The following is a 27,500-nucleotide window of genomic DNA, read 5'->3' on the forward strand; positions in this document are numbered from 1 at the left end:
ATGAAGGATGAGAGACAGTATGCCCTTTAAATACAGCAATGCATTTCTCAGCCTGGCGATTGTCAAGCTCAGACATGTATTAGTTTGATATGTCTTTGAACCGAGGAGTTGTTTACCTGCATGCACTATCGCACAAAGTCTGCTTATTTACGATATGCAGTTTTACCAGGTTTCTGCAACTGGCAGCTAATCTACGCTTTTACAGCAGTAGTGACACTTTCTGAGCATCAAAGGGGTAATGAAAAGCACCTGGTAATGGATCCACCATGCCTTCTGTTGGAGAAACTTTGAAGAGAACTCTGGTTGAGTAAACCCTAAGGAGAGCGTCTGTAAGGACGGTTGTGTCTCTGCTGTTGTGCTCCAGAGTTGACCCACTTTTCCACCCAGTGAGTGACAGTCACAGGGACAGAGAAGCAAACAGGCCTAATTGGCTGCAGCCTTGTCACAAGTTCTCCCTGTAGTCTAGAGCAAACCATCCAGGAGGAGGGTTTTGTGTGTAGTGTGTGTTTGTGTGTGTGTGGGTGTGTGTTTGTGTGTGTGTGTGTGTTTGTGTGCGGTCCTATGGGTCCATTCTAACAAGCGGTGTTTACCTCAAAAGTCCTGAGGAAAAGGAATCTTCTTGTTCCCGTCCTTCATCCTCTCCTCATTTATATTGTTTTTGTTTGGGGAGGGGGGGCTCTTTTCGTGGGGGGGGGGGGGGGGGGCGTCTCTCATTTCCATGTCACTCCTACCTCACCGTTCTATTTTTCCCTCTAATGTTGGTGAACAGTAGCCTTACTGTATACAGTCTATATATACTGTATCTATACTGTATACATACCTGTCTGTAGAGTTGACATGGGGTTCTTTTCCTGTGTACAGCAGCTGTCAGGCTGTCAGGCTAATGGAGGGTGTGTGTGACAGTGTGCTAGGCTCTATAACTGGGACACTAACGTCACATAGATATCACTTTTGGCCAGGAAAGATCATTAAAATACGTTTCTCTCCTTATACCTAAGCCTGGTTAGTAGCAGACCAAAACCCCCCTCCTCTTCCTCTCTCCCCCCTCCTCCTCTTCCTCTCTCCCCCATCCTCTTCCCCTCTTTTCTCCCTGCTCCTCCCCTCTTCCCCCTCCTCCTCCTTCCCCCCCTCCTCCTCCTCTTCCTCTCTCCCCCTCCTCCTCTTCCTCCCCCCCCCCTCCTCTTCCCCTCTTTCTCCCTGCTCCTCCCTCTTCCTCCTCCTCCTCCTTTCCCTCCCCCTCCTCCTCCACTCTCTCGCTGCTTCACTTCCAGTTGGACATGTTATCTCCTCACCTTTAATTCCCAGTTAAACTCAGTTGGTCGGAGGGCTTGGCGGAGGCAGGCTGACGCATGTAATAATAACTCTGAGATCTTAAGGAGAGAATCTGCTTATCAAAGGATCAGGGAGGGCTTTCATCTTCACGAGACGGCTCTGCAGCATGCACAATTACAGATGTGTCTGACTCTGGCACTGAAAGAAGGGATGAAGGAAGGAAGGAGGAGGGGGAGGAGGGGGAAGAGGGATGCTCAGAACGCTTAGCGCTGTTGCAGATGGAATCTCTCAATAGGTGGCACACTGATAATAGCTATGGTAGACCGGTAGCAGTGCACCTCCCTCCCTCCCTCCCTCCCCACCTCTATCTTCTCCTCCTTCTATCGCTCCCTCCTGCCTCTGATAATGCAGACTCGACACAGTGGTGCACGTCTCTGCCCACGCTCATTTGCGCTGTTAGGAGACCAGTGCTCGTGATGAGCTCACGTCTTATTAGCTCTGAAGCGAGGCTCCAGGGGTTGGGTGGATGCTGATGTCTTTATTCTGGGGGAAATGACACCTCCTAGTTCCACTTCACTCACACAGAGTGGACCAAATCACTGGCAAAAGGCAGAGTAAAGGGCATACATCCTTACCTCCGTGGTAGAACACATCTGAAACCGGGCCACTGTGTCTGTAGTGACGGCATCACCGCCACATCGGCATCCCTGAAATATGAGCAAGCCTCCAGATGGTGGCAGTGTTGCTATGGGGAAGTCAGGTGAATTCCCTGCTCACACAGCATCTGGAAAGGTTTGTGTGGGAAGGGGAGGGGGGAGTGATGTATGAAGCAGGGGTACAATCAGCAAGCACGGTCAGACAAGTCACATTGAGACCCCCCCCGACCAGAGATGCACGTGGGTCTGCTCTTCCTCCCAGGCTCACCTGCCTCCTGCAACAGGTCAACAACAAACCGTCATTAGCCTACATTGTGCTATTCAGCAGACACAATGATGAACGGAGGTCAGAGGAGAAACACAGCCCACCATCTGTCGACCTTATAAGGTCGTGTCTGGCAGAGGCAGAGGTGAGGGGTCAGGGTTGACCCCCAAGTTGAGTCTGTGGAAGGTTGGGTTTGACTTTTCCAAAACAGGAAGTTCTTGTGTGCCTCTAAAAACGGGTTGAACTTCGACAAAGAAAAGGTGACCAGTTTTGTTTTGCACATAGATTGCATAGCTGAATATTCATACGATGAGCTTGAACTCTTTGATGTATGCTAAAACACAGAAAGATAAAAAGAAAGGGAGACAGCTCTAAGTCATTTTCATTAACAGGCTTGAGTTGGTGCGTTTCTGACTTATATCAGTCCTTCCCCAACCCCAGACTCACAAGTTAGCAGGCGAAACATGTGGTGAGTTCCATGAAATTCCCATGGCAACCGACACAGTGAAGCAGGGCTGTAAAACTTTCATTAGGAATGTATGAAGATCTCTTCTTTTTTCAGACACGGCCTTCATTTGAATTTTGATTACCGTGACCGTGGCTGTTGAAATACTTCTGAGATTGCTGGAGTGAGGGATGTTTTTTTCTTCCACGTTCTATTCCACCAGTTCTCTTTGTTGAGAGTCGAGGTGGGTAGGCCAGAGGCCTGTGCTCTGTAGCTTTCTAGTTGGATAAGCCCCGATGGACTTGAATAACCGGTCTGTTGTCAAATTCAAGACAGCTTAAAGTTCCCCCTCTCTCAGCCCCACCAGAGGGGTCATTTAAATTTTGATAGAATGCATAATGCAGCCAATGGTTTGGAATTAAACAAAGAGAGCAGAGTAGACCTATTGCTCTGTAAAAACAATCCATAAAGAATTCATCCCTTTGCGTAGATATGAGTGGCATTTTGGTGAGCTGGGATAGACGCAGGCACTAGCTGTAACCGGAGGGCGAGAATTGAAAGACAGAAAACCATGAAAATTCGATTAAAAGTTAAGACTTGTCTTCTTCAGAAAGAAACAACAAACCATCAACAAGGCCTTGGTTGGAATTCTCCTTTCAATAGAATAGGAGGTGTTCAAATATTTAAAACATTCATGTTTGCTGTTGAACAGTACTGACAAATGCTCCGTAGCAAGTGCATGACAACATGAAAAAACATTCCACTCAGTAACTCAGTCATTTCTGTCTGTCTGTCTCTGTGTTTTCTGTTTCTTTGTTTCACACCAAGCCAAACAAGGACCAGCATGGTTGTGACTGCATCTCAGCTGGACAGAGAGGATAGTGACCACAGCACAGAAACACACCCCGACCACAGCACAGAAACACACCCCGACCACAGCACAGAAACACACCCCGACCACAGCACAGAAACACACCCCGACCACAGCACAGAAACACACCCCGACCACAGCACAGAAACACACCCCGACCACAGCACAGAAACACACCCCGACCACAGCACAGAAACACACCCCGACACAAGAGTGAAAACTTCATCAGGGTGGGTGTCGACCTGTGTGTGGACGAGCAACAGACCCAACCACCTGACCCGGCATTCAGACAACTCTCATTTCCTAGGTCTGTGTCACCCCTCCTAGAATAAAGGCTGGGTTCTCTGAAAGGACTACTAAACCATGACATTTGCTCAGATTTGCAAAAGACCCATTTGCTTTCCGCGACTGATGTTATTAGAGGTTGTCTTTGAAAAAAGTGCTTGCATTTTTGAGGAAATTGCCACGCGTAGGCAATCACACAGATAGTCGTTCTCTCTCCCAAGGATAGTGATGCAGAAGAATGAAGCAAACAACTAAATTACAGGTCTGTGTGAGATAGGAAAAGGGGGATTGGGCTCTTACAACACACAACAAACCTCCGGAAACCATAATGGATCTTTCCAAATGCCTGTGTTTGAGCTGCCTGACAAGTAGCATTACAGTCAGTTATCTGTTTCAAAACCTCCAAACCTGATCCTCTTCTCCTAATGGGGAGGGTGACGGGATCTACCCAGATACTACCCATAGTTCGGATTGGGTGCTGTGAACACGCCAGAACACCACGCAGCTCAGACACAGAGACAGTGAGACGTAACACTTGTTCTGAGACCTTTTGAGACCGCTTGCCTCTGACATGCGGCCCACGGGCCCTGGTAGGGCTTAGAGTGGGACTGGGAGAGTTTCTGTCAATTTGCCATGACAGGAGCGAGGCCACTGCAGCTCAGCAACTGTGCTGGAAGTCCCCAAGTGCCACGCAAGTGAAACATTCGCCTTTCTTTCTCCTAGAGCAGAACCAGAGGGCTCTCCATTGTTGGGGCAGGTCTGGGGACTAACTCAAATCAGTCGCTTTCAAACAGGATTTTCTTCCATCCCGTCCTCAACAAGTGACAACGCACTCCCAGGGCAATATTAAGTGGCTGCACATAATAAAAACAGAGAAAAAAACATTGAAACGAAGCCCAGAAATCAAAGTGTGGGATTGAAACATTGTGTTCGGAGTGGTTCCCGCTCCCCATGGTCTTGACTGCTCCTCTAACAGTTGAAGGCTCCTGCTATTGTTTGGTCTCATCGGAACTGATTGTGGCTGAAGATCCATCACAAAGACGTGAAGGGCACTAACTACTCTCTGACAGCTGTGTGTGGGAGTCGTCATCACACAACACTAACCTGACAATACTGTGGTGAACACATTGGCATCCACAGTCCATTAAAGCCCATCTATGTAGGTTTGAGATTGTGAGACACAGCAGAACGATTAGCATGTAGCTGAATAAAGGATCTAAAGGAGAATAAAGAATAATAGAGAATAAAGGATGCAAATGACCTGGCAGGTATGGAAAAATAGTGGAACAGTTTGTATTCGCAAAGCCCTTAGAACAAAATAATTGACGAAAAGGATTTCATTGTTGAAATAGTAAGAAGAAGAAGAAACATTGATTTGGCAAACAGCACTACATACAAAAGCATGCAGGGAAAAGCACTTAGAAATCTATTCTTTGTATTCCCATCCTGTTGTCCATCCCCTGAAAGCAGCATGGAGCAATAATAAGCCACTTCAAGGCGACTGGGGTCCAAGTGCTCAGCCCATGCCTAGCCAGGGACATGGGTAGGAGAGCAATCTGTTCTGCATGTTTTTATTGGGGTCCTTTCTCATAAGGCTCATAAGGAGGAAACCCTTATGAGCATGGGAAGAACACGCACTCCACACAGAAAGGCCCCGGGGACGCCTGAGTAGCAAACAGTGCCTTAAGACGAGCCTTCATGCTCTGAGGCTAGAAGACAATGATATGTTCCATACATTAAAAACCTGTTTCGAAACAGGAAGCCAGCCTCAAATCTTCGAGAGAGAAAGAGAGGGAAAGAGAGAAAGAGAGTGTATGAGAAAAGAGAGGAAGGAGACAGTTTAAAAAGTGCCATGCCTCTACTGGATGCTTGAATGCATACACACTGTGCTCTTCTGCTTGATATGAATACTTAGGTAATGTATTCAATCATTGATCTGAAAACAAGGTCTGACATTTCTTTGACTGATGTCTTCTCGGCTGAATGGGGGGGGGTATTCATTTCCATGCTAATGTGTTCTTGCCTGGTTAGCACCTACTGGGGTGAATGTGTGTTTTGTGGAGGCCAAAGAGGCACAGAACTCACAAATTGATTCATGCTGCCTCCAAACTTTTAATTGATCTTCTGTTTTCGTGTATTGTAGTTGAAATAATTACTTTCAATTTCAAACATATCTTATCAGTAAAAAGGGCATGTGCTTTTTCGGAATGTTTCTGTGTGTGTGTCTGTGTGTCTGTGTGAGTGTGTGTGTTGCCTTGCGCATGCATGTGTGACTGGAATGAAAATATATTTGAGCAGTCCTGTATTCACTCTGAGGCTGTGCGGTGGCATATTGAAGTGAGATTGTTATTCAATTGCTTTGAATAGTCACTTGTTTTTTCTCTGTTGAGCACATTGAAAGCACTCTGAATGGGACTGAGGGAGATGACAAATAAAGGTGTGTGTCTGCTTTGTTCCTGAGGATTGACAGGTGCATTGGTCCCGTCTCATCTCGCAGTGTGTGTGTGTGTGTGGGGGGGGGGGGGGGGGGGGTGTACACCTCGTAAATGTTGAATGTGAAATTAGAATCCATTCGTCAACCAAGTGTCAGAAACATTTTACTTGGCCTTGCTTCTGATGTGATGCGGCCTGTCTCATCTCATCACCATGCGTGTGTGTTTGTGTGTGTGTGTGTGTGTGTATGTGCGTCTTTCTCTACAGAGCTAAGGGCACAAACGTGTCTGTGATGGTGGGGGGGTGCTTCCACAGCACATTTTGAGCAGGGAGAGGGGGGACATCAATCTTTGATACTGTACGCATGTGAGAGCCTGACCTCGGCTGTCTCAGAGGGGGATCATAAAAAGAGGAAGAAAGGTGGAGGAGGAGCAGGAGGAAAGAAGCTATGCATGGAGTCGTCCCCCCCCCCCCACCCCCCCCCACCACCACCTTCATCTCCTGTGCTGACCCCTCAAAATCTCTGGTCTAACTGGACTGGATAGGTGAAAGCCTGGGTTCCTGAAGATGGCTGTTCCCCATAATATCATGTCAGATCAGGAATCAGAGACCGCCCAGGCCAAGCTGTACTTCCTGTGCTTTCTCAAATAAATCTTTGTGGACTGGATAGCTGGCAGCAATACCTACCAGCCAATCAGTGAGCTGGTGATCATGTTTAAACTTGTTCAGTCCAGTCTGAGCATTACAAATACATGACAGCCTGTACAAAGCCAGCCTGTCTAGTCTGAAAACTGTCCACACAAGCGGAGACTGCCTTTATCCGAAGCACATTTCTCCCACACTCACTTGATAAAAGACCGGGAAGTTAACAGATATGTTGCAGCTGTTGCAGAAATAGAGAGAGAGAGGAAGGGAGAGAGAGGGAGGGACGGAGAGCACATTTAAGAGGGAGAGAGAGAGAGAGAGAGAGAGAGAGAGAGAGAGAGAGAGACAGGGATTACGGGGGAAGATGAGACCAGTTGAGGGAGCTGTGCTGTGGCCCTCAGAGGGATTAGAGCTCAGCACACAGCATGCAGATGTGAGCGATCAGCCAGGAGAGACTCAGGGGAAGAGAGAACACTGCCAGGCTGGAAAGTGGTGAACTGTTAAGCTGCTAGGTCTCCATGGCGTTAAAGAAGAAGATGGGTCTATTGTCACCATGTGTGTGTTTCGATATGTGCGCGCTTGACTCCACGTGTGTGTGTTTGATTTGGGGCGTGTGTTTGATGTCTTTATGAATGACTCAGAATGACTCAGTGTGTTTGTTATGGAGGTACTGTACTGAGATAAGGCAAAGGATTTAGCTTGACGAACCTAAACAAAGCCTTTGATGTGGGATTTCATGTGGGCACTAATATATAATGTGTGCCCCCTCTCCCTCCCACTCTGTCTCAATCTCTCTCTCTCTCTCTCTCTCTCTCTCTCTCTCTCTCTCTCTCTCTCTCTCTCTCTCTCTCTCTCTCTCTCTCTCTCTCTCTCTCTCTCTCTCTCTCTCTCTCTCTCTTTCTCAGCGGTCCAGTCTTTGAACAGCCTAAATGACCAGATCGCCCACTTCATGGTGAACCGGCCCAGTGCTCTGGCCAACGAGGTGGATGCCTTCCATCCTGGTGAGAGGGACACCTTGAGGAAGTCCATGGCCCTGATGAGGCACCTGCTCATGGACGCACAGGTAGGCTGCCTCACCCCAGGTCCTACTGGAAGTCAATTAGACAGAGCCATGCTTGATTCGAGCTTGCCAGCAACATTGATACTGAAGTAGTTGTGTCTACAAAAACTCAACATGTGAGATAAACAGTATGAAAAAAAACTCATACAGTAAAGGTCTCTCTGAGAACAGGCTCGGACAGGAAACTACCGTGAAAAAAAGTAAACTGCAACTCTTCAAAGGATCGATTGTAACATCCGCAAATGTCAACATTTGAATAATTGAATGTCACCTTGTTCGATGCGAACCATAAATAATTGAATCACCTCTGTTTCTCTGAAGCTCTGAATGAAAGTGAGCTGTGAAGTTGTTCATTAGTGTGTGCCCCCTGTCATGGCATCACGTGCTGTACAGTCATGGGGCCTAGCCTGCTAGAAACTAGTACACTGATAGCACATACCATGCTCAAGCGTTCAATGATCTATCTCTCAATCTTAAAGATGGATGGAACGGAAAGGCACATCCCACCCCAAGGTTCTCTCTGCAGTTCTAGAATGTTCATTCTCAGCATCTATCATCTTTCATGAGGATTGTTAATGGAACTGATATTGAGATAGTTCTATAGCAAGAAGTCTCCTCACATCCTGTAGGTAGGCGATGGTAAAAGGACAACTGTCATGTGATCTGTCAGCGTCGCCCAGGGGGACTTCAGATAGTCTGTCTTTGCACTTCCTCTCTCCCCTCTGCGTCGTCTCGTTTCTCTTCTCGACGTGTTGATGAATGTTTGTTGAACGTTGACACCGTGATGTATTTGGGTTATCTATTAGCTGTGTCACAGACTTGCCTCGATAAATACAGAGCCCCCCCCCCCCCGCCACTCTCGCACACATAACCCAAGCAGCACCGCTGGCATTGATTAAAGGGAAAGTCATTCAGCGAAAGGCCATCTCCGTCGCCTCAGTCACGTCATATGCATGCCCGGATGAAAGATCGTCCGCCTGCAGTCAGTTTTCTGCAGTTTAGGAACAGAGCTGCAAGCTGATGGATGAGCAAGGGCTCGGGCCATGAATGGTCTAATGATTGTCTGCGGGAGAAGTTGGTCTTAGGAAAGTTTCTAGACGTTCAGAGTTTAGCCAAGCATCCTGCGCAATTCAAAATGGCAAATCAGCCCCCCGTGTGTCTGATGTTCCTGTATACTGTATCTCTTATCTGTTCCTGTATACTGTATCTCTTATCTGTTCCTGTATACTGTAGAGTGAATCTTAGAAACCCTCTTCTGGCCCCTCTGTACAGTACCTCATGTTCTGTAACTTTCCACTCAGGAGGAGTGGGACTGTCATCTCCAGTGTAGTAGATGATGTGGTAGTTCTAATACTTCAATTGATGTGGCATTGAAAACCCAGATTTACCCAAAGATAATGAAATTCCTGTTACTAACAAAGATTATTCCATCTTTTCGAAACAGTGTTACAGTACATGCTGAACCGCAGTGGAGGAAGTCTACTCCTTAATGCTGAGGAGCTGTGTTTGTCTGACAACATTCACTGAGCATGGCGTATCGAGCGCCGGTGGTAGATCTTGGAATCGGTTTTAAACTGCCTCTCTTTCTCTTCATCCTTTTTCCCTTCCTCCGTGAGTTAGGTCAGTTGTCTGTGAGCCATGTCAGATTTCAGCCAGTTCCTGACATATTTTGGTTTCAGAAGCAGGACAGGAGCTCCACCCCCTCTGTCTAATTGGTTGTCAGGCCAGACTTGCAGATTTCCAGCCAGCAGAACCAGAAACCATGCCAGCCTTAGCCAGCAGCCACGCTGGGCCAGCCTGCCTTTCAACCAACCTGCCCTCACCTGTCTGTCTTCCCACCCTCATCTGCCAGCCTGCCTGCCTGCTGGCCTGTCTGCCTGCCCTCTCCTCCAATCCCACAGGCCTTGCCTAAGCATCACAGAGGAAATAGAAAATGGAGGGGAAATGGGGACAGCAGCATGTTCTAGGACTTGTACTTTTATGCTCAGCGCTGCCCTGATTGTGGCGTCTCCTCCCTACACCACCTGATCTCATTGAGGGTCATTAGTCCAGTGTCAGGACAGTAATTAGTGCCACCAGCGGCTGACTGGGAGACATGTGGTCTGGGATTGGTCCCTTCTGGTTGGTGGCTGCCTTCCCTGGTTCCTTGTTTACCATCTTTTTCTTCTGTGATTGGGCAGCTGAAGTTTACAACACCTGCTGGAGCAGGTGTCCAATCTGAAGGGAGTGAACAACGAACACTTGGGAGGAAAGCAACATTCTGGAAGGCAACAGACTCTTCAGGGAGGAGCACCAGAAGCATGTTCCCTCACTGCAATAGGAGGAGTGGACATGGGACTGGTATCTGTTTGTGCCATTGGAGCTAGCCAACACACACAGAAGCAGAAACCTGAAAAATAAAACTTAAATGAATCATAAGCAACTGTCGTAAGTGTTTCCATTTAGATGTGGAAAATCGGAGAAAACAACCACTGATAAGTTTAGCCCACTAAAAGGAAGAAATTGCATTAAACTATTGGAAAGTATCGAAATGGTCTCCCTTGGAATCCTGTCCCAGAATTGATAGGCTCATTTGTCATTTGCACGGATTAATTATTTATGTCTCGTGGAGGGGTGACTAATCAAATGAGTTTATGTGGGTGTGAGGAGGTGGGTTGATGTAGCGTAATGCTATGTTGCATTAGCACCATGGCTGGATGAGTCACGGCAGGGTCTCAGCAGAGAGCTGCTCTGGTGACGGCTCCAGAGACGTACCACTGCTTACTTGCACTGTTTCCTGCCTGCCTGCCTGCCTGCCTGCCTGCCTGCCTGCCTGCCTGCCTGCCTGCCTGCTTGCCTGCCTGCCTGCCTGTTAATGGGTGTAACAGATAGCTCTGCCTGCCTCGCTGTGGCCTGTCAAAGCAGGAAGTGATCACTGTATGGATCATGGATTGGGGGTGGATAGTTGTGCAGACCTTGCATATCCTTCTGTCCATCTGTCTCACCGTATGTCACTATGCTCAGGGTCAACTTGGGAGGCTATTTCAACACCATGTCATGTAGAGAGAGTTCATAGGGTACATACTGTATGTGTTGTATCACCATGCCCTCAGAATGGGCTCTATAAGCCCAGACCAAGGTAGTCCTCTACTTCAGGTGTAATGGTTGGCGTTTAATATGTGTGTATTGAATATGTGTAATGTGCTTGACAAAGTGTAGGAATTCAACTACATTTCTACTACAATACAACTTCAGTTCATCATTTTATCACTGGTGCAATACATTCCGTTTGGGGGGAGGTGAAAGTTTGATCTATTCTATTAACAAACCCTGGCACGGGCCAACCCTTTAATTAATTATTGACCAATCAAAGCTTAAAGGGGCGACATGAGTCAGGAGCCCAGAACAAGATGAATGGTGAGGGAGGCCGGGCCATCGATCCGTGGATGTTTGGGGATCCATCTTTCAGTACCGCGACCTCTCCTCAACTCCTGGAAAGGAAATGGATGTGAAAGCGATGCACATAATGAACTAATAAACTCCTTGACACACACACACACACACACAGAAAGAATGACCCAAGGCAAGGTAGAAAAAGTGGAGATTTGCTGGCCCATCTCCACTTAACTACTTGGAATCGATTCATATCTTACCGTATTGTTTGTCTTTTTTATTACTTTTCTTTGTTACTTTGAGCCTTGCAGTTCACTGAAGAGGGTCTCAAACACAATGTTCCTTCCAATGAAGGGATAGTTCTCTCCAAATACACTACCCCAAGCAACCAAAGTATATATCTTAACACTGTAGCCTTTACTGTACGCTTCACGACAGGCCATGGTATATGGTCATAATATCACAGCCAAGGTACTGTTGTGAGATATTGTTCAATATCCTACGGTTAATTTAAATGTCAGTATATTTTTATATATTCCAGGTAATGTTCTTACGTGTATGACATCTGAACACCATTCTGCTAGGTAAGAGAAAAGAGAATTACTGTTCTATCGGAGGAAAACTCAAATACTCATCTGTCCTCAAGTGTCTTTTATCTCTTGTGAATGGCAGTCAATACATTTTCCACCTTCAGTTGAATGAAAATCATGACCAACCCCCACGCACTCTAGGTTTGATAGAGTGGCTTTCCTGTGTGAAACAGAATGAAAGAGAACAAACTACTCTGTAAAGAGCTGAGCTGGTTCCTTTTCCAGCTCCATTGCAGTTTTAGCGCTTACCAGCCAATACCCACATTACAAACTACCTTTGCACAGTAGGTCTCTCGAAAATGGAGAGAAAATAAAAACGACTGAAAAAACCCCACAACATGATCTGTATTGGATCCGTCTGCTGATGAGCCCTGTAATTACATATCCATGATATCTGATGATCACGTACCTGTAAAAAACAACAAGAATAGCCCTCTGCTGTAGTTCATATTTCAGAATATCCCATTTCAGATATTTCCGCTTGTTGAGTGATATGTTGTAGCTCTCGTCATTGTTCTCCGTTTTATTTTAGTATATCCTCTCTCACATTGAATAAGTTTTCATTACACACAGGGCTCAAACCATCCAACCTTTGCTGTAGACTCATTGAAAGATGTGACAAAAGGAATTGGAGGGCATCGGCTTCCAAAGATTGTGTGTTTGTGCGTGTGAGCGTATATACACAAACGCAGCTCATTTTGTCTCTGTATCCATAGAAACCTGTCACAAGCTGTAGCTTGTCACAACATTGACCAGTGCTGGGCTCTGTGGAGCCAAGGGGACTCACCTCAATTTCAGGGAGCCTTTTGATGACATGATTAAGATGGTCTCTGCCTCTTCACCACTCCAGCTTCTGAGTGACAGGCCGAGTGATTGGCTGAGAGCCCTCCTGGTTGTTGTTGTTGTTGTTGTGTTGCTGTTTGTCTGGCTGAGGTGGCTTCAGGGTCACGTCTGAGACTGCTACTGGTACTGGACCTAGGAGCATTGATAGACAGAAAGCAGTAAGACTGACATAACCTGTAGTGACTGTGGGCTATGTGGTATCTTCTTACATGTGTGTGTGTTTTTGTGTTTTACTGGACTAAAGGAAGGAAGAGACCCAGAGATCCTGTCCTGGATGCCGAGAGTGAGAATCTGTTACACAGAGCTATGTCAGATTTAGCCGATAGGCCAAAAGGCTGCCAACGAGCCACACATCCTGCAGCTGCCAGAAATGGCTTGGAATGGAAAAGTGAAGATGTGGGGCTCCAATTAGCTTTGTTTTTGATATATTCAGAGACGACCAAACATACACAAACAAAACCATTAGTTCATTATTTAGCACTTTATCTCGAGCTGAGATTCCTTCTGGTGCTGCGGTTGTGACTTCCCATGGAGGACTGTTAACTTGAATAATTCATGAGACAGCATAAGCCAGTGCATAGAGAAAAACACACACACATACATATACACACAAGCACACACTAAGTCATAAACAGCCATCGGGGCATGGTGATAAATGCACTTTTTCGATCCATCCGCTCCATACCACCCTTTTCCTCATGATCTCAACCTGAGAAATACTCAAGCTGAACTTCCAGCATCCCCATCTCCTAGCCAGGCCCTTAGTAGAATCATTATGCAGGGCCAGCATGTTTAGAGAGTGGAATTAGAGCTGGGATTCTGCTTATCAAAGCTCCGAAGCTCCCCCTTGACCCCACTCTGAGATTCTAATGCAGCCTGCCTCTGCTGCGCTCCCGGGGAGACGCGGGGTGCTAAATGACTTTTCTCTCTATCTGATTCCTGACAGAAGCAATCCCGCGGCCGCGGCCGGCGCAGGCCGGGCTGGCGGGCGCTCAGCCCCCCCTCCAGCGGCTCCCTCCCAGGCTCAGGTTGAAGGGAGAAATGGGACTGCTCAGGGACTGATAACAGACGTCTTTCACAGCGGGGACGTGCATTGGTGGTTCTCCATCCAGGACAGCCAGGCTTCGTGCTGTGTGTGACTGGAGGGAACGTGGTATTGCTCGGGGCCAGAACAAGGATTTGAACCTCTGCTGTCTATGTATTTTGCAGACAGTACAGTGTAGATGCGGGCCAACCCTGTACATTTGTTTAATTTAAACCTTAATTTAACCAGGGAAGGGCTCATTAAAATACAAAATATATTTGTCAAGATCCATCACACATGACAACAATACAACATAAAAAAACAACATCATATTGCGTAAAAGAATAACACAATGACCCGAGATTTTGGACAATATCCTTCAATTTAAAACTAATTTGGAAGGAGTTCCAAGCTGATGAGCAGAGTTAATAAAAGCACACAGTATGCAACAAGCAGGGAATGGTACGTCCGCACCTGATTACACACAAACGTGAGTTTTAATTGTAAGCATGGTACCGTAGCTCGACACCCAAGTCAAGCAAATGCCTGTTTGTTAAACAACATATTAAAATAGCTTATTTTTTAGCTGATGCTGTTTTTCTCCATTCGACGGTAATTGGTAGTAGCATGCTAGGACAATCATGCACATCTGTATTCTGATGTAATCTGGTGTAATGTAATTAAACTGAGAGACAGTCTGGCTGTAATCCTCGGTGGGTCTTTGGGGAAGCAAGTGATTGGAGGGTCAACTGGCGTAGGCAGGGTTGGAATGCTTATAGGAGTATCTACCATGACCAGAGTCTGGAGGAGTCCAATTAACTGCTTATCTGCGGAAAGGAAATGTTTTTCTTATCTAATATCCACTCTTACAGCCACAGTGGTGTTTGTAGTGATGGGATTACCTGCCCCTGGAAAGCCTGTATAACCACTGTGACACCTGGGCCCAACACAGTCATGAAAAACTAGCAAGTGCCCTTGGCTTGGTTCACCTAGCACACTGACTCTAACAGAGGAGTCCCAACAAACACAAACTTTTCTCTGCTTTCCTGTACCTACATGGTGCAATAGACAGTATTGTGCTAGACTATATGTATGCAAAAACTTGAATTATAACTGTGACTTAAAAAAAAATTGTATTACTGTTAAATTCTATGGTCTGACCATGACGAGGTCCAGCTCTGCTGCTGTACGGCTCTGCTGTTCTGCTGCTGTACAGCTCTGCTGTTCTGCTGCTCTGTAGCTCTGCTGTTCTGCTGCTGTTCAGCTCTGCTGTTCTGCTGGTCTGTAGCTCTGCTGTTCTGCTGCTGTACAGCTCTGCTGTTCTGCTGTTGTACAGCTCTGCTGTTCTGCTGCTCTGTAGCTCTGCTGTTCTGCTGCTGTACAGCTCTGCTGTTCTGCTGTTGTACAGCTCTGCTGTTCTGCTGCTCTGTAGCTCTGCTGTTCTGCTGCTGTACAGCTCTGCTGTTCTGCTTCTGTACGGCTTTGCTGTTCTGCTGTTGTACGGCTTTGCTGTTCTGCTGCTGTACAGCTCTGCTGTTCTGCTGCTGTACGGCTCTGCTGTTCTGCTATTGTACAGGTCTGCTGTTCTGCTCTGTAGCTCTGCTGTTCTGCTGTTGTACAGCTCTGCTGTTCTGCTGCTCTGTAGCTCTGCTGTTCTGCTGCTGTACAGCTCTGCTGTTCTGCTGTTGTACAGCTCTGCTGTTCTGCTGCTCTGTAGCTCTGCTGTTCTGCTGCTGTACAGCTCTGCTGTTCTGCTGCTCTGTAGCTCTGCTGCTCTGCTGCTGTACAGCTCTGCTGTTCTGCTGCTCTGTAGCTCTGCTGTTCTGCTGCTGTACAGCTTTACAGCACCTGTGTCATTCAGGGGGAGACAAGGAAACATTGGAGAAATCAATTGCAAACTAATCTTTCTTTACAGATGCTCCAATGTCCAGCGACTGGGAACAAAGCTACTATGACAAAGGAAAAAATGGCAGGCTGTTTTTCCTCACACTGACAAAAGCAGGGCATGACAATAAAAGTGTGATCGCACATGGCTCAAATCTGTAACGCTGTAAAGTCATATGAATGTCTGAGCTTTCTATGGTATTCCAGCCTCATGGAGTTAGAAAAGGCAGGAAGGAAGGAAGGAAGGAAGGAAGGAAGGAAGTCAAGAAGGAAGCAAGGGCAAAAAAGAAGGAAGTGAGACAGGCGAGCTGGTAGCAGGCGCGACTGAGGAGGGGCTTTTCTTCTCTCCAGAGAGTTGAAGGGCCGATGTGTTGCCACTTCAGTCTCATTAAAACAAGTTCTGGTTCTACCAGAAGTGTGTGGACACGCATCGTCCACACTGAAGCGGACCCTGGGGGTAAGCCCTATGCTTTCCATTTCATTTTGTCGTTTTCGCTCCTACGTTAACACTCATGTGCTGCACCTCAGAGGTGTGTGTGGACCTGCTCCAACCCATGTTATCGTGTTACAAGCATGAGGAGTGGCCTACAGAGGGGAGCGCTGCAATTGACCTCGGGTAAACCTGCAAACCTGCCTTCAGATTTCAGAAACGGAAGATTGAACTGGAGATTTGCTGTCAGAGCGTACAGTGAAATTGGTCCTCAGAAATTGGAAGTGGAAAAATGTCAGTCATACTGACATGCAATGAAAATCCATTGTCAGCATTTTTGTGCCATATGAATGCATTTTTGGTCAAAGTAAACAGCAGGCTCTATTGTGGAACACACACACACACTCAGAGAGTTCAGCTTGAGGCCTTGTTAGTATTTATGAGAGTGACCATGCAGTCCACCCTACTCTATCTGAATCCTCCCAGAGGTATCCCACCACTCTGGAGGTGTGATTACCTGGCTGGCTGACCATCCCTTCCAGCCTGCACTGAGACCAGAAGAAACGATTGGAGTTGAACCCCAGTGGCTCACAAATCTAAAAGTCGACCATCATCCAAAAACGGACTTCCTTGGAGTAGCTGCTTCATCATAAACGTGGAACTCGGAACCGTATCCATTACATCTCATATGAGAGTCTCTGTACAGACTCTTATCTTGGTGTTAACAGATCGAACAGGAATCTTCAGCTACCCGGAGCAGTCTTTGGGTGCCATTAATCTCTGTTATGCCTTAAGAGGGAGCAGATGTTTTTTAAATTGGACTTTACAAAGTGTTTTAATTGAAGCTCTCCTGCATGTCGATCCAGCGGGGGTGTGATCTGCAGGTCGTCCCCTCAGAGAGCCGATACCGCTCCGCATGGCTGTTTGTACGGGACAGGACCTAACGTGTCGTGTGGACTTGTGTGCGGCTGCGGCGCGCTGTGCATGTGCATCGGGCCCTTTACAACTTGGAGAGCAGACGAGTCTCGTTAGAGGGTCATCATTTCATGCGCTGATCCAGGAGCAACGGGGAAGGTCAAGGTCATTGATCAGCCGAGGCCAGCCAAAAGGTCAGCCAAGTGGGTTGTCTGTGAACACTATGATGTCATCGACAGATAGAATCAAGGGGTGGGGGGGTGGGGGGGTGGAGGGAGGGGGGTCTATATCTATAGGAATACATATCTTTGCGTACAAAGACATGGCGTCAAACATGGTCATTGTGCCTTGGTTCCAAAACAGCACAGTATAAATGAGATGTATAGATGAGATGTGTCGTGTATCCCATGACTTTCTTTACACGTCTTCATGTGGATTTAGTGCTGTAATCCCTTGCAAGTTTACAACCCTATAGAAACGGGCTAATCTCGGATTTAGAAAAACTCATTAGAAATGGAGATTAATTCAACTCCCAGCTCCCACCAAAGTGTTTGCAAGTTATGTAAATCACACATTTTTATAATTTCAATCCAATCAGATCCATTAAATACAAATGCTATAAAAGCACCTCTTCAGTCTTATTTTACATCTATATTCATGTGCATCTACCCACCTCTCTCTCACCAGTTGAGATAAAGTGCTATAGCTTAACATGATTGGACCTCCATCCTGCACTCACTCTCAAGCATGACTCAGCCATATTGCGTTGACTAATTAAAACAATCAAAGGCCTGCTGTCAGCTTGGCAGTTGTACTGTGTGTGGAGGCTTGTGTCTAATTGCCTAGCATGTTAATCTCTGGCAATGGGGCTGTTCTGGACGATGTTTCCCTGGCCCTACCTCGAAGTGTTGTAGTCTTCATTAGACTGACTGCTGTGTGTGTGTGTGTGTGTGTGTGTGTATGCCTGCATCTGACTCTCAGAAATGGCAGAACAATATTTTGACCTCATTCTCTTGCTTGGCAGGTGTTTTTATTTTTAGAGTCCATATCTCCTTCCTAGATATGCTCCTGAGAAGCAGTGTTGTATTGAGAAACGAGTGAGACTCTATTAGCATGACAGTGGATCTCTTTTGGATAGGAATGTGGATAGCATGGATTGAAGATGTCGCTGGCGGCTGCAGTGTAATTGAAGATGATGACATAGAAATAATAACAAAGTGAGAGGAGAGAGATAGAGAGAAAGTGAGAGACAAGAAGACAAGAAAAGAAAACGACTGAGAGGAAGAGACAGGAAGGTTCATTTTAAAAGAACTGAGGTTGATGCCAGTGAGAAAGAACCCTTAGTCCTCGGAGAGATACATTCAGGATAAATGTATGTCCAATATTTTATATCAATATTATCCCATCTGTCAATCAACTTTGGAGTGTGATGAATATTCAGCGGTGATCAAATTAGAGTTCTTGTCCGATGTTCTCTTCTTAGTGTTGTCAAAAAGGTTGGAAATTTGACTGAAATGTGACTGTCACTGTAACCGTATCATAAACATCTCACCAAATTCGTCAAGAACAGTTTTATGGGGTAGCACGGGATGTCCTGTGGATCCACAAGGATGCTTATGAAATCTTCTCCCCTATTTTCCAGGCATTGTCCTACTTTAGTAGCTCCATCAGCAGGGGCGATCCATATCCCCGTCAGTCAGACTCTGGTCCTCAGCTCCGCTGCTGAGGAGGAGTGTCTCCGCCTGCCTTCAGCTGCCTGCCATGATGAGCCAATAAATAACCCCACACCTGCCATCAATCAACTGGTGGAAACTCAGCTCTGTCACTGCGTCTTCTCTGGAGGGATCACCTCTGTACACGGAGAGGAGGAGGAGGGAGGGAGGGAGGGAGGGAGGGAGGGAGGGAGGGTAGGAAAGTGACAGAGAGAGACAGTTTGAGAGAGCAAAGCACAGGAAAGATGGAGAAAGAGAGCGTGAGAGAGGTAAGAAGTTGAAGCAACAACAAAAGTGGACCCTGTCCCTAAACCCTCAATCATCTTTTCCTGACATTTTATCTTCCATGGATGGAAGAAAAAAAAAAGCACAGGACTGACGCCAGAACAAGCAAGCGCTGACGGCAACCCTTCCTATGTGCCACGAAATCAATGCAGGAAAGTGTCAAACCAAACTTTGGGGGAAAGGGGTGAGAAGGACCCCCAAAGCTCCTCTTTATCCAGTGTAATCCTCTGATCCTCCACAGCTCACCTGCCGAGCAGACAGCCCCACTGTGGAAACCCATTTTGAAAAGGATTACAATCCCATTGAGAATGTCTTTAGTGGCCGCGGTGCTTCAATTGCAACTACCTTCACGGGAATACCGTGATACCGGTGCACCTATCTCCCCCTATGTCCCTATGTCCAGCCGCCAGTGTGTGATGTCACACGGACGGGTCTGTGTGATGTCACATGACATCCCAGCTCATCATGGCCATGGTCTGGAGAGAGGCAGCACACAGTCAGCAGGGGGCAGCAGTGAGAGGGAGAGAGAGGTACTGTGTTTGGTTCTACAGTACATCCATTAACATCTTCTTCTCCTCACTCTCTCATCTCCTCACCCCTCCGCTTCCTCTCTCAACCTGACAAACAGACAAGCAGGCAGGCAGGCAGGCTGGCTGGCTGGCTGGCAGGCTGGCAGGCAGGCAGGCAGGCTGACAAGAGAGGCAAGAGAGGCTGGACAGGGTTGTGTGGTATCTAAATCCTCATCAGGCCCCTGGCCCAGAACTCTCCCAGACTGCTCTTATCTATGAGCAGAGACATGGTGTCAGAGGCAGGTGTGTGGAGGGGCACCACGGCTATCAGGGACAGTGGGAAACGAGGGAGAGAGAGAGACAGAGAGACAGAGACAGAGAGAGAGAGAGGATACAGAGAGAGAGAGAGAGAGAGAGAGAGAGAGAGAGAGAGAGAGATGATAAGAGAAAGAGAGACAGAGAGTCGGTCACTATCAGCTGGGGGTCAGGGTTAGGCATTCTGGCACCCAGGACAGGAGCCAATCAGACGGCGTGGAAGTGCCCGGCTGAGCCCAAGTATCCAGCAGAGAGGCAGGCTAATGTTGATTGCACCAGTAGCCTGTAGATAGCATGGGGCTTGGGGTGTGAACACGCCACGGTGGGCGATCAACCCTGTTACCCTGGTGAATTAGCCGGAAGAGAGATAAGGCTGGGAGGAGGGACTGAACGCAGCAGCCTCTCTCCCAGTCAGCTCCTAAGCCTCGGCCGCCCTCTGCTCAGCACAGATGCCTCTTCATCAGATCAGACCTCTGCATGGCTCTGCTCCACTGCAGCCAGGGAGGGCTGGAGGAAGAGGGGGGGGGGGGGTGCCGCACAGCTCGGTAGTGGTGCAGGACGTCAGGCTGCTGTTGCATGGTTTTCCCTGTCCGGAACACAAAGCTTAGTTGTCGGATTGCTTTGAATGGGGAGGCTCGGATCCACTGAGCGAGAGAGAGAGAGAGAGAGAGAGAGAGAGAGAGAGAGAGAGAGAGAGAGAGAGAGAGAGAGAGAGAGAGAGAGAGAGAGAGAGAGAGAGAGAGAGAGAAAGATAGAGAACAGAGAAGTGTCAACCAAACAACAGATGAAGAATGAGAGTTCAGTTTCCGTTTCTTTGCTATCAGCTCTGTTCTCCATCAATGCTCCTCTGTTCCACCGCTGGTGACTGGCACGTGTGTGTGCACTTGTTATGTGTGTGTGACTGAGAGTGGGTAGAGTGGTAGGGGAAGGGGGGGAGACATTTTCTTCCAACTGTGACATTTGCATAAATAAATTCTCAATCCATCCTTAAAAAAAAATTCAGTTGCAGATCTTTAAGATGAATGATCCTAACGATTCGGCTCAACACACTGCTATGCAGTAGGGAGGGAGGGAGGGAGGGAGAGAGGTCAAGGGAGTTTACCATTGTGAGAGAAATTGCTTCCAGCCTTCGATGTTTCTGTTAATGGCTCGGTTGTTTCTCACATCCCCTCAGGGGTGTCACCATCTCCTGTGTGTCTCTCCCACTGCGACACCACCACCATCATTGTGCTGGACCATGGACAGTGGTTTAGACATGCACCTGTATCGCAACCACGAAAAGAAGTGGTGTCATCCAACTTCAATAAGAAATTCATTCATTCATTTGAAATATAGACTTGTACTCTACTCTCTCTCTCTCTCTCTCTCTCTCTCTCAACAACCTGTCTCTTCATCATGACGTACTCCTCCGCAGTACCACAGAGGCCTTGGTGTCTGCTCTGTCAGCATCTGTACGCCCAGTTCTCCCTGGAGGGTGTGGCATTGTGTGTGTGTGTGTGTGGAACAGGGAAGTGCTATGAGACTAGGAGTGCCTTGCAGACACGCATGAGAAGAGTCCTTGACCTAACACACGGCAGAGAGGCAGCAGTGGAGCGTTTCTGTCTCATAACACACCTCTCTGCTGTACTTTACCATTAGGGGTCTCTCTCTCTCTCTTCCTCATTCTCCCTCAATCTCTTTCTCACTCTCCCTCCCTCTCTCTGTCCTTCTCTCTCTCCCCCCCCTCTCTCTTTCACTTTCTCCCTTTGTCTCTGATGCAGACGTTTAATACAAACACACACACACACACTTACACCACAGTTTCTCTCTGAGTTCATAAGGTGTTTGTTGGGGACACATTGGAGCAGTTCCCTCTTCAACCCACTGATCAGACCAGTATAGATAGTTGACCAGGGTCTTGCATCACCCTCCTGTTGGGGGGAATAACAGAGAGCATTCCAGCTGTACTAAGGTTGAATCAATATTCAATTAACGCAGGCAGACAGTGGCGGTGACTGTTTATCAATTCCTCTTTTTAACAGCACACCCATGGCACACTTAATTACACTTCCCATTAACCGCACCAAGCAAATACAAACAAACAGCAAAAAGATTTTGCCCCCAAAGTTTGGATAGGCGAGCAGAGCTTGCGGGATAGAGGGCATGAGAGGACAAGGGGTGGTGGAAGGGGAGAAAATAGATCCGATGGAGAGTTAGTTGGGGTCACGTACTCTGAGGAGCTGCAGTTGGTTTGTGCTGCTTCCACTCCGCCAGAGAAACAGAGGGGGACTTTGTGTGGCTGACATTCCATTACCATGTATCCACCGAGTGTTAGTCTGGCTATTGATGATATATGGGTCAGTATGTGACCCCTGGCCTGTAGCATCATTGTCCAGGCTCACAGCCCAGGGTAGAAAGAGAGGCTGGCAGGGGGTCACCTCTGGTAGACATGTAGCCTGGCCTGTAAACCCTTCTAACTGTCACTTTGTTTATGTCTAGTGAAGGAGAACCATTACAATGACACAATAGGGCAGGGGTCGATTCAGCAAGTGTAGGCTAGGAACAAACACAGCAAGTCATCGCTCCTTCTATAGAATTTATTTGAGTAATTTCATTTCATCTCAAACTAGGCCGATTGAACCGACTGCTGAATTGATCGTTCAAAAATAGCCTTTTTCTGAACTACGCAATAATTGAAGGAACCAGACCCACAAAAAATTATTGGTTTATTTCCGCAGTAACCTGGATATTTACATGCAAGGGTCCTCATAGCCATGGAGGTGGTCACGCCGTCCCTACTGGCAATCACGGGACATTCATCACAACAACAACCGTGATCCAAAAGAGACAGACTGCCCCCCTGAAACTGTGACAGCGATCTGTCGTTGCGTACCACAACGAAAAAACACGATCATTGCGGGTCTGTGTAAAGCGCTCGTCTAACTGCAACTCCAGTCCCCAGCCTAACTCAGTCTCTGTATCTCGGCCAAATGTGAATACTCATGTGCAAACTCGAATCGCACCCCCCGGGCCCAGACATACATCGTTCAAGCCCAGGCATGGCACAAGAAAGAGAACACAGAACAAGAAAAAGACAGGTGCTATATTGTTCAAAATAGATAGTAGAAGAGACAGTGAAGTTGCGTCGTGGACCGTTGTACGGTATTGGTTGTGCTCTAGAGATGAGTATTTTTGGAGGGATTCTCTGTCTAGCAAACAGTGGTGCAAGATGCACTACAACGAGTGAATTGATTTGTGAGGATTTGTTTGTCAGGCTTTTGTGTAAGAAAAAGTAATCCTGCATTGGTCTACATCAAGCGAGTAAGATTAATGGCAGTGTTCTAGTTCTCTCCCTGTGTTAGACATCTTTTTTTTCTGTCCTCTGCTAAGTTTCTGTTTGTTCTGTGTGTTGAAATGTTTTCCCCTTAGTCTGAGTAGAGCCGGCCCCCTTCCTCTCCTGAAACGTGGGCCTGAGCTTTCCATGGACAAAGGGATGAATATATAATGAATGGAGAGAGCGGGGGACGGAGTGACAGAAAGACAGCGGGGTGTGTGTGTGTGGGAGATAGAGAGAGGGAGGGAGAGAAAGAAAGGGAGTGTGAGAGAGGGGCTGAATAGAAATTCAGCACTTGACAAGTGTTTGTCATAGGGACTAACCTTCCAGCCAAGCCCTGAGAGAGAGAGAGAGAGAGAGAGAGAGAGAGAGAGAGGAGACAGAGATTGAGCTGCAGATAAGAGAGGAGAAAAGAAAGAGAGAAACAGATACCAATACCTACTTCTTTCTCGACAAAAGGCTGGATTACTGACTCGCTATCAGAAAGAGGATGTAGGGTGCGAGAGACTTCACTCTGTAGTTGGAGAGGCTCTTTGAGGCAGGACCCAGGTTTGGTCTGCTCTGGTCTCACCCCCACACCTCCCCCCCGCGGTCCCACGGCACATGGTACGTTCCGTTTAAAAGGCAGCATGTCATCCCTGTGTGTGCGCTGGGTGGGATCTCTCTGAGAGCAGCTGCTCACGGCACACTTTCCTCGGCGGGAACGCTCACTTTCTCCTGTGCCTGCTGGGCTTGCCTTCTCTATCTCATCTGTCTCTCTTTCTGCCTGTCTCTCCTTTACTCCCTCTATTAAGCTCGCTCGCTTGCTTTCTTTCTTTCTTTCTCATTTGTTCTCCCTCAAGACTCTCTCCCTCTCTGTGTTCCTCTCTCTCTTTCCCAGTGTGCAGTGAGTGAACAGTCATACCGGCACTCATGCAGTAACAGGTATCCAGCCTCTCTGTGGCGCTGAGAGGAGGACAGTACCCCGGGCTCCTGGTATTTTTATGTGCGAAGAAATCCACGAGACAAGCGGAGGAGGTGGAGGAGGAGGGAGAAGAGAGGAGAGCAAGCGGGGGGGGGGGGGAGAGGACGAGGAGAGGAGAGGGACTCTGCATTGTCCTCTGATGCTCCCCATGACACCATGCTGCACTGTGTGGATTTGCTCCTCAGGGGAAAATCCTTAAAATGATGGAGGACAACAAGCAGCTGGCTCAGAGGATAGATGGCGCCATCCAGTCTGCCAGTCATGAGGTGACCAACCTGCGCTCTGAGCTCTCTGCCACTAGCCGAAGACTAGCAGAGCTGGAAGCCACAAGCCCGCCTGCCCTGGAGAACCACACACATAACCACCACGGGGACAGCCTGCGCTACCGCGGTGAGTTCCATACAGCATGTATGTATGTGTGTGTGTGAAGGGGATACTGTGTGTATCAAGGCTGGTGTAAGAATAAGAGTGTGTGTGTGTGTGTGTGAACATAGGAACATGTGTTGCTGTTTTGAAAGCGAGTGTGGGAAGTATTTGGGGAATGTGTTAGAGGGTGATCTCATTCCAATGCTTCTGCGCTAGTTAACTTCCTCCTCTTTGAAACAATCCCTGGCCTGACAGTGGAGGGCGGTAGGGGGGGCAGTGGGAATGAAAAAGTTGAGTAGGGACTGGGTAGGGACTGGGTAGGGCCAGGGTAGGGACTGGGTAGGGACTGGGTAGGTACTGGGTAGGGACTGGGTAGGGCCAGGGTAGGGACTGGGTAGGGACTGGGTAGGGACTGGGTAGGGCCAGGGTAGGGACTGGGTAGGGACTGGGTAGGGACTGGGTAGGGCCAGGGTAGGGACTGGGTAGGGACTGGGTAGGGCCAGGGTAGGGACTGGGTAGGGACTGGGTAGGGACTGGGTAGGGACTGGGTAGGGCCAGGGTAGGGACTGGGTAGGGACTGGGTAGGGACTGGGTAGGGACAGGGTAGGGACTGGGTAGGGACTGGGTAGGGACTGGGTAGGGACTGGGTAGGGCCAGGGTAGGGACTGGGTAGGGACTGGGTAGGGACTTGGTAGGGCCAGGGTAGGGACTGGGTAGGGACTGGGTAGGGCCAGGGTAGGGACTGGGTAGGGACTGGGTAGGGACCGGGTAGGGACCGGGTAGGGACCGGGTAGGGCCAGGGTAGGGACAGGGTAGGGACTGGGTAGGGACTGGGTAGGGACAGGGTAGGGACAGGGTAGGGACAGGGTAGGGACTGGGTAGGGACAGGGTAGGGACAGGGTAGGGACTGGGTAGGGACAGGGTAGGGACTGGGTAGGGACTGGGTAGGGACTGGGTAGGGACTGGGTAGGGACAGGGTAGGGACTGGGTAGGGACTGAGTAGGGACCGGGGCTGAGGCTGGTTTCCCAGGCAGCGGTTATGTCTCTGTAGGCTTTACTTGGTGTGTGAGTGCGCTTGTGTGCGATTCTGTCTCGAGTTGTGTGTGTGTGTATGTGTGTATTGTTGCCTCAGGGTCCGACATGAGCTGAAGTCACTGTCCAATCTCCTTCATGGGTAAAATGGATGTATGTACTGGAACACATAACCTTTATGAGTGTTTATATTGTGACAGATGCTATATGTGTGTGTGCCCAGTACTGTAAGCAGTCTGTAAGGAGTTAAAGTAGAGGTACTGGGTGACCTCAGCTGCAGATGAGTGATGTTTGGGGATGAGGTCCAGTTGGCTGGTCACTGTGAAATATCACCACCTTACCTCGACTATTTAAACAGCTGCCAGTAGCTTGTTGGCATCCCCACTTTAAGGTCAGATCCAACTGAATAGCTTTTCTGTGCTGCCGACAATGAGAGATACAATTTGTGGTTTGGTGATTTGAGTCTCTCCCTATCGTCTTTCTCCTTATTCTTTTTATTCCTTCCCTTTACTTTCTTTCTTTTCTTGATTTCCCTCCCCCCCCTCCAGCATTTACAGCCAGCTATGGCCCCACATTCCAGTGGTGATGTCATGCTTCCTGTTCCACTGCTGTCAGGTGACTGTGGCCCAGCCAAGCTGATTAGGCACAACCCAAACAAAGCGAGGCACGACCAGGGCCCAGTTCCATTCCAGAAAAAAAGGGTTCTCTTCCCTTAGCCTACAGCTGCATTTGTTAATGTGGTATTTTAGGCCAGGGGTCACCTCAATGAGTAGGTGTAAACCTCTGCTCCTTGGCCAGCCTTCCTGTCTCAGTCTGCCCAAGGCTAGACCAAGGCTATGGCCTGGCTAGAACTACTGTATACACCTCTCCCTGTACTCATATTAAAACGGCAGGTTTTAATATGGAATATGGAAGTTTTTTTTTTTAAGTTACGAAAAAAATAACATCTATATTTTAATGTGGTTTTATGTGAAAGTCCTTGGAAGAAAAGGAATTCAGATGACCTCCACAACCTCTTCTGATGCAGAAACAAGGCGTTTTGTGATGTAGGCTCTGCTGTTAGAAGTACAGAAGACCAACATAGCTCCTGAGCTGTACCAGGTGTAACAGCTGTGTCCTGGAATACACTTTGCTCATAAACCTTGAGCAAACCTTTTTAGGATTGTCAAATAATGATGGGAATCATTTTCTCTGGAAAAATGGACATCCCAGTTACAGCGTTCACAGACAACAGGCAGTGAATGCAAATCTGCAGTAGCTGTCTCTCCATGTTAAGAAGCAGGCTGGTGACGTGTTTAGAATGTCTGTTGACGTGCCAAAGGGATTTGCAACCGGTTGTGATACGTTGGAAATATTTGCAATCGTTTCATCAATTTTTTATGTAAGTGCCAACCAAACCCTAACCACCATCTTGTTCATAATTATACAGGACAGGTTGAAATGCTATGAATGAGTTTCACCTCTATGGGACCGTAACACCATCACTGACAGATGTCAAATAAGGCTATAAAAACCATTTCTCTGCTGACATCCCTTGCCCTTGAAGTCCGTCTGCCCAGCACTCTGATGACAAGAGGCTAAATCACTGTACAGTGGACGCTCTCTCAGAATCCCCCAGAACCACAACCCTACATGTCAGTATTGTGATGCACATAATACTACAGTCTAGTATACTACTACAATAGTCTAATGTACAGTAAAGTACATCACAGAATACTAATGTACAGCAGTCTAATGTACTGTATACTAACAGCACATAATACTAATGTACAGCAGTCTAATGTACAGTCTGCTAACAGCACAGAATACTAATGCACAGCAGTCTAATGTACTGTATACTACAGTTCACTACAGTCCAGACTCCAAGGCCCTCTCAGTGGTGCAGGGCTGCCTGTTCCAGATGATCCTGCCTCTTCCTATTGCAGTGACTGGCAGTAATGTATTCATCTGGGTGGCGATGACACCCCCGTATTATTGGCTACTATACTCAATCCATCACTCTGTCTTGTGTGAT

The 27,500-nt window shown here is 47.8% G+C and overlaps 1 protein-coding gene across 6 annotated transcripts in view; it reads left to right on the top strand.

Annotated features, from left to right (window-relative positions):
* The window catches only part of kaznb (kazrin, periplakin interacting protein b), a 66,990-nt gene that overhangs the window by 5,593 nt on the left and 33,897 nt on the right, over positions 1-27,500 (top strand). For 5 of the 6 annotated variants that reach the window (XR_009930395.1, XM_062460593.1, XM_062460594.1 and 2 more), the window contains exons 2-3: positions 7,778-7,935; positions 24,274-24,478. Coding sequence is in view for 5 of the 6 variants with exons in the window: in XM_062460593.1 (XP_062316577.1) it covers positions 7,778-7,935; positions 24,274-24,478 (363 nt within the window). In the remaining variant the exon portion in view is untranslated. Of the gene's footprint in view, positions 1-7,777; positions 7,936-23,521; positions 23,731-24,273; positions 24,479-27,500 lie in introns of those variants that run through there. The other variant, XM_062460596.1, reaches the window with a different exon arrangement.

This window comes from Osmerus eperlanus, chromosome 1 (genome assembly GCF_963692335.1).
Source record: "Osmerus eperlanus chromosome 1, fOsmEpe2.1, whole genome shotgun sequence".
Taxonomy (NCBI): Eukaryota; Metazoa; Chordata; class Actinopteri; order Osmeriformes; family Osmeridae; genus Osmerus; species Osmerus eperlanus.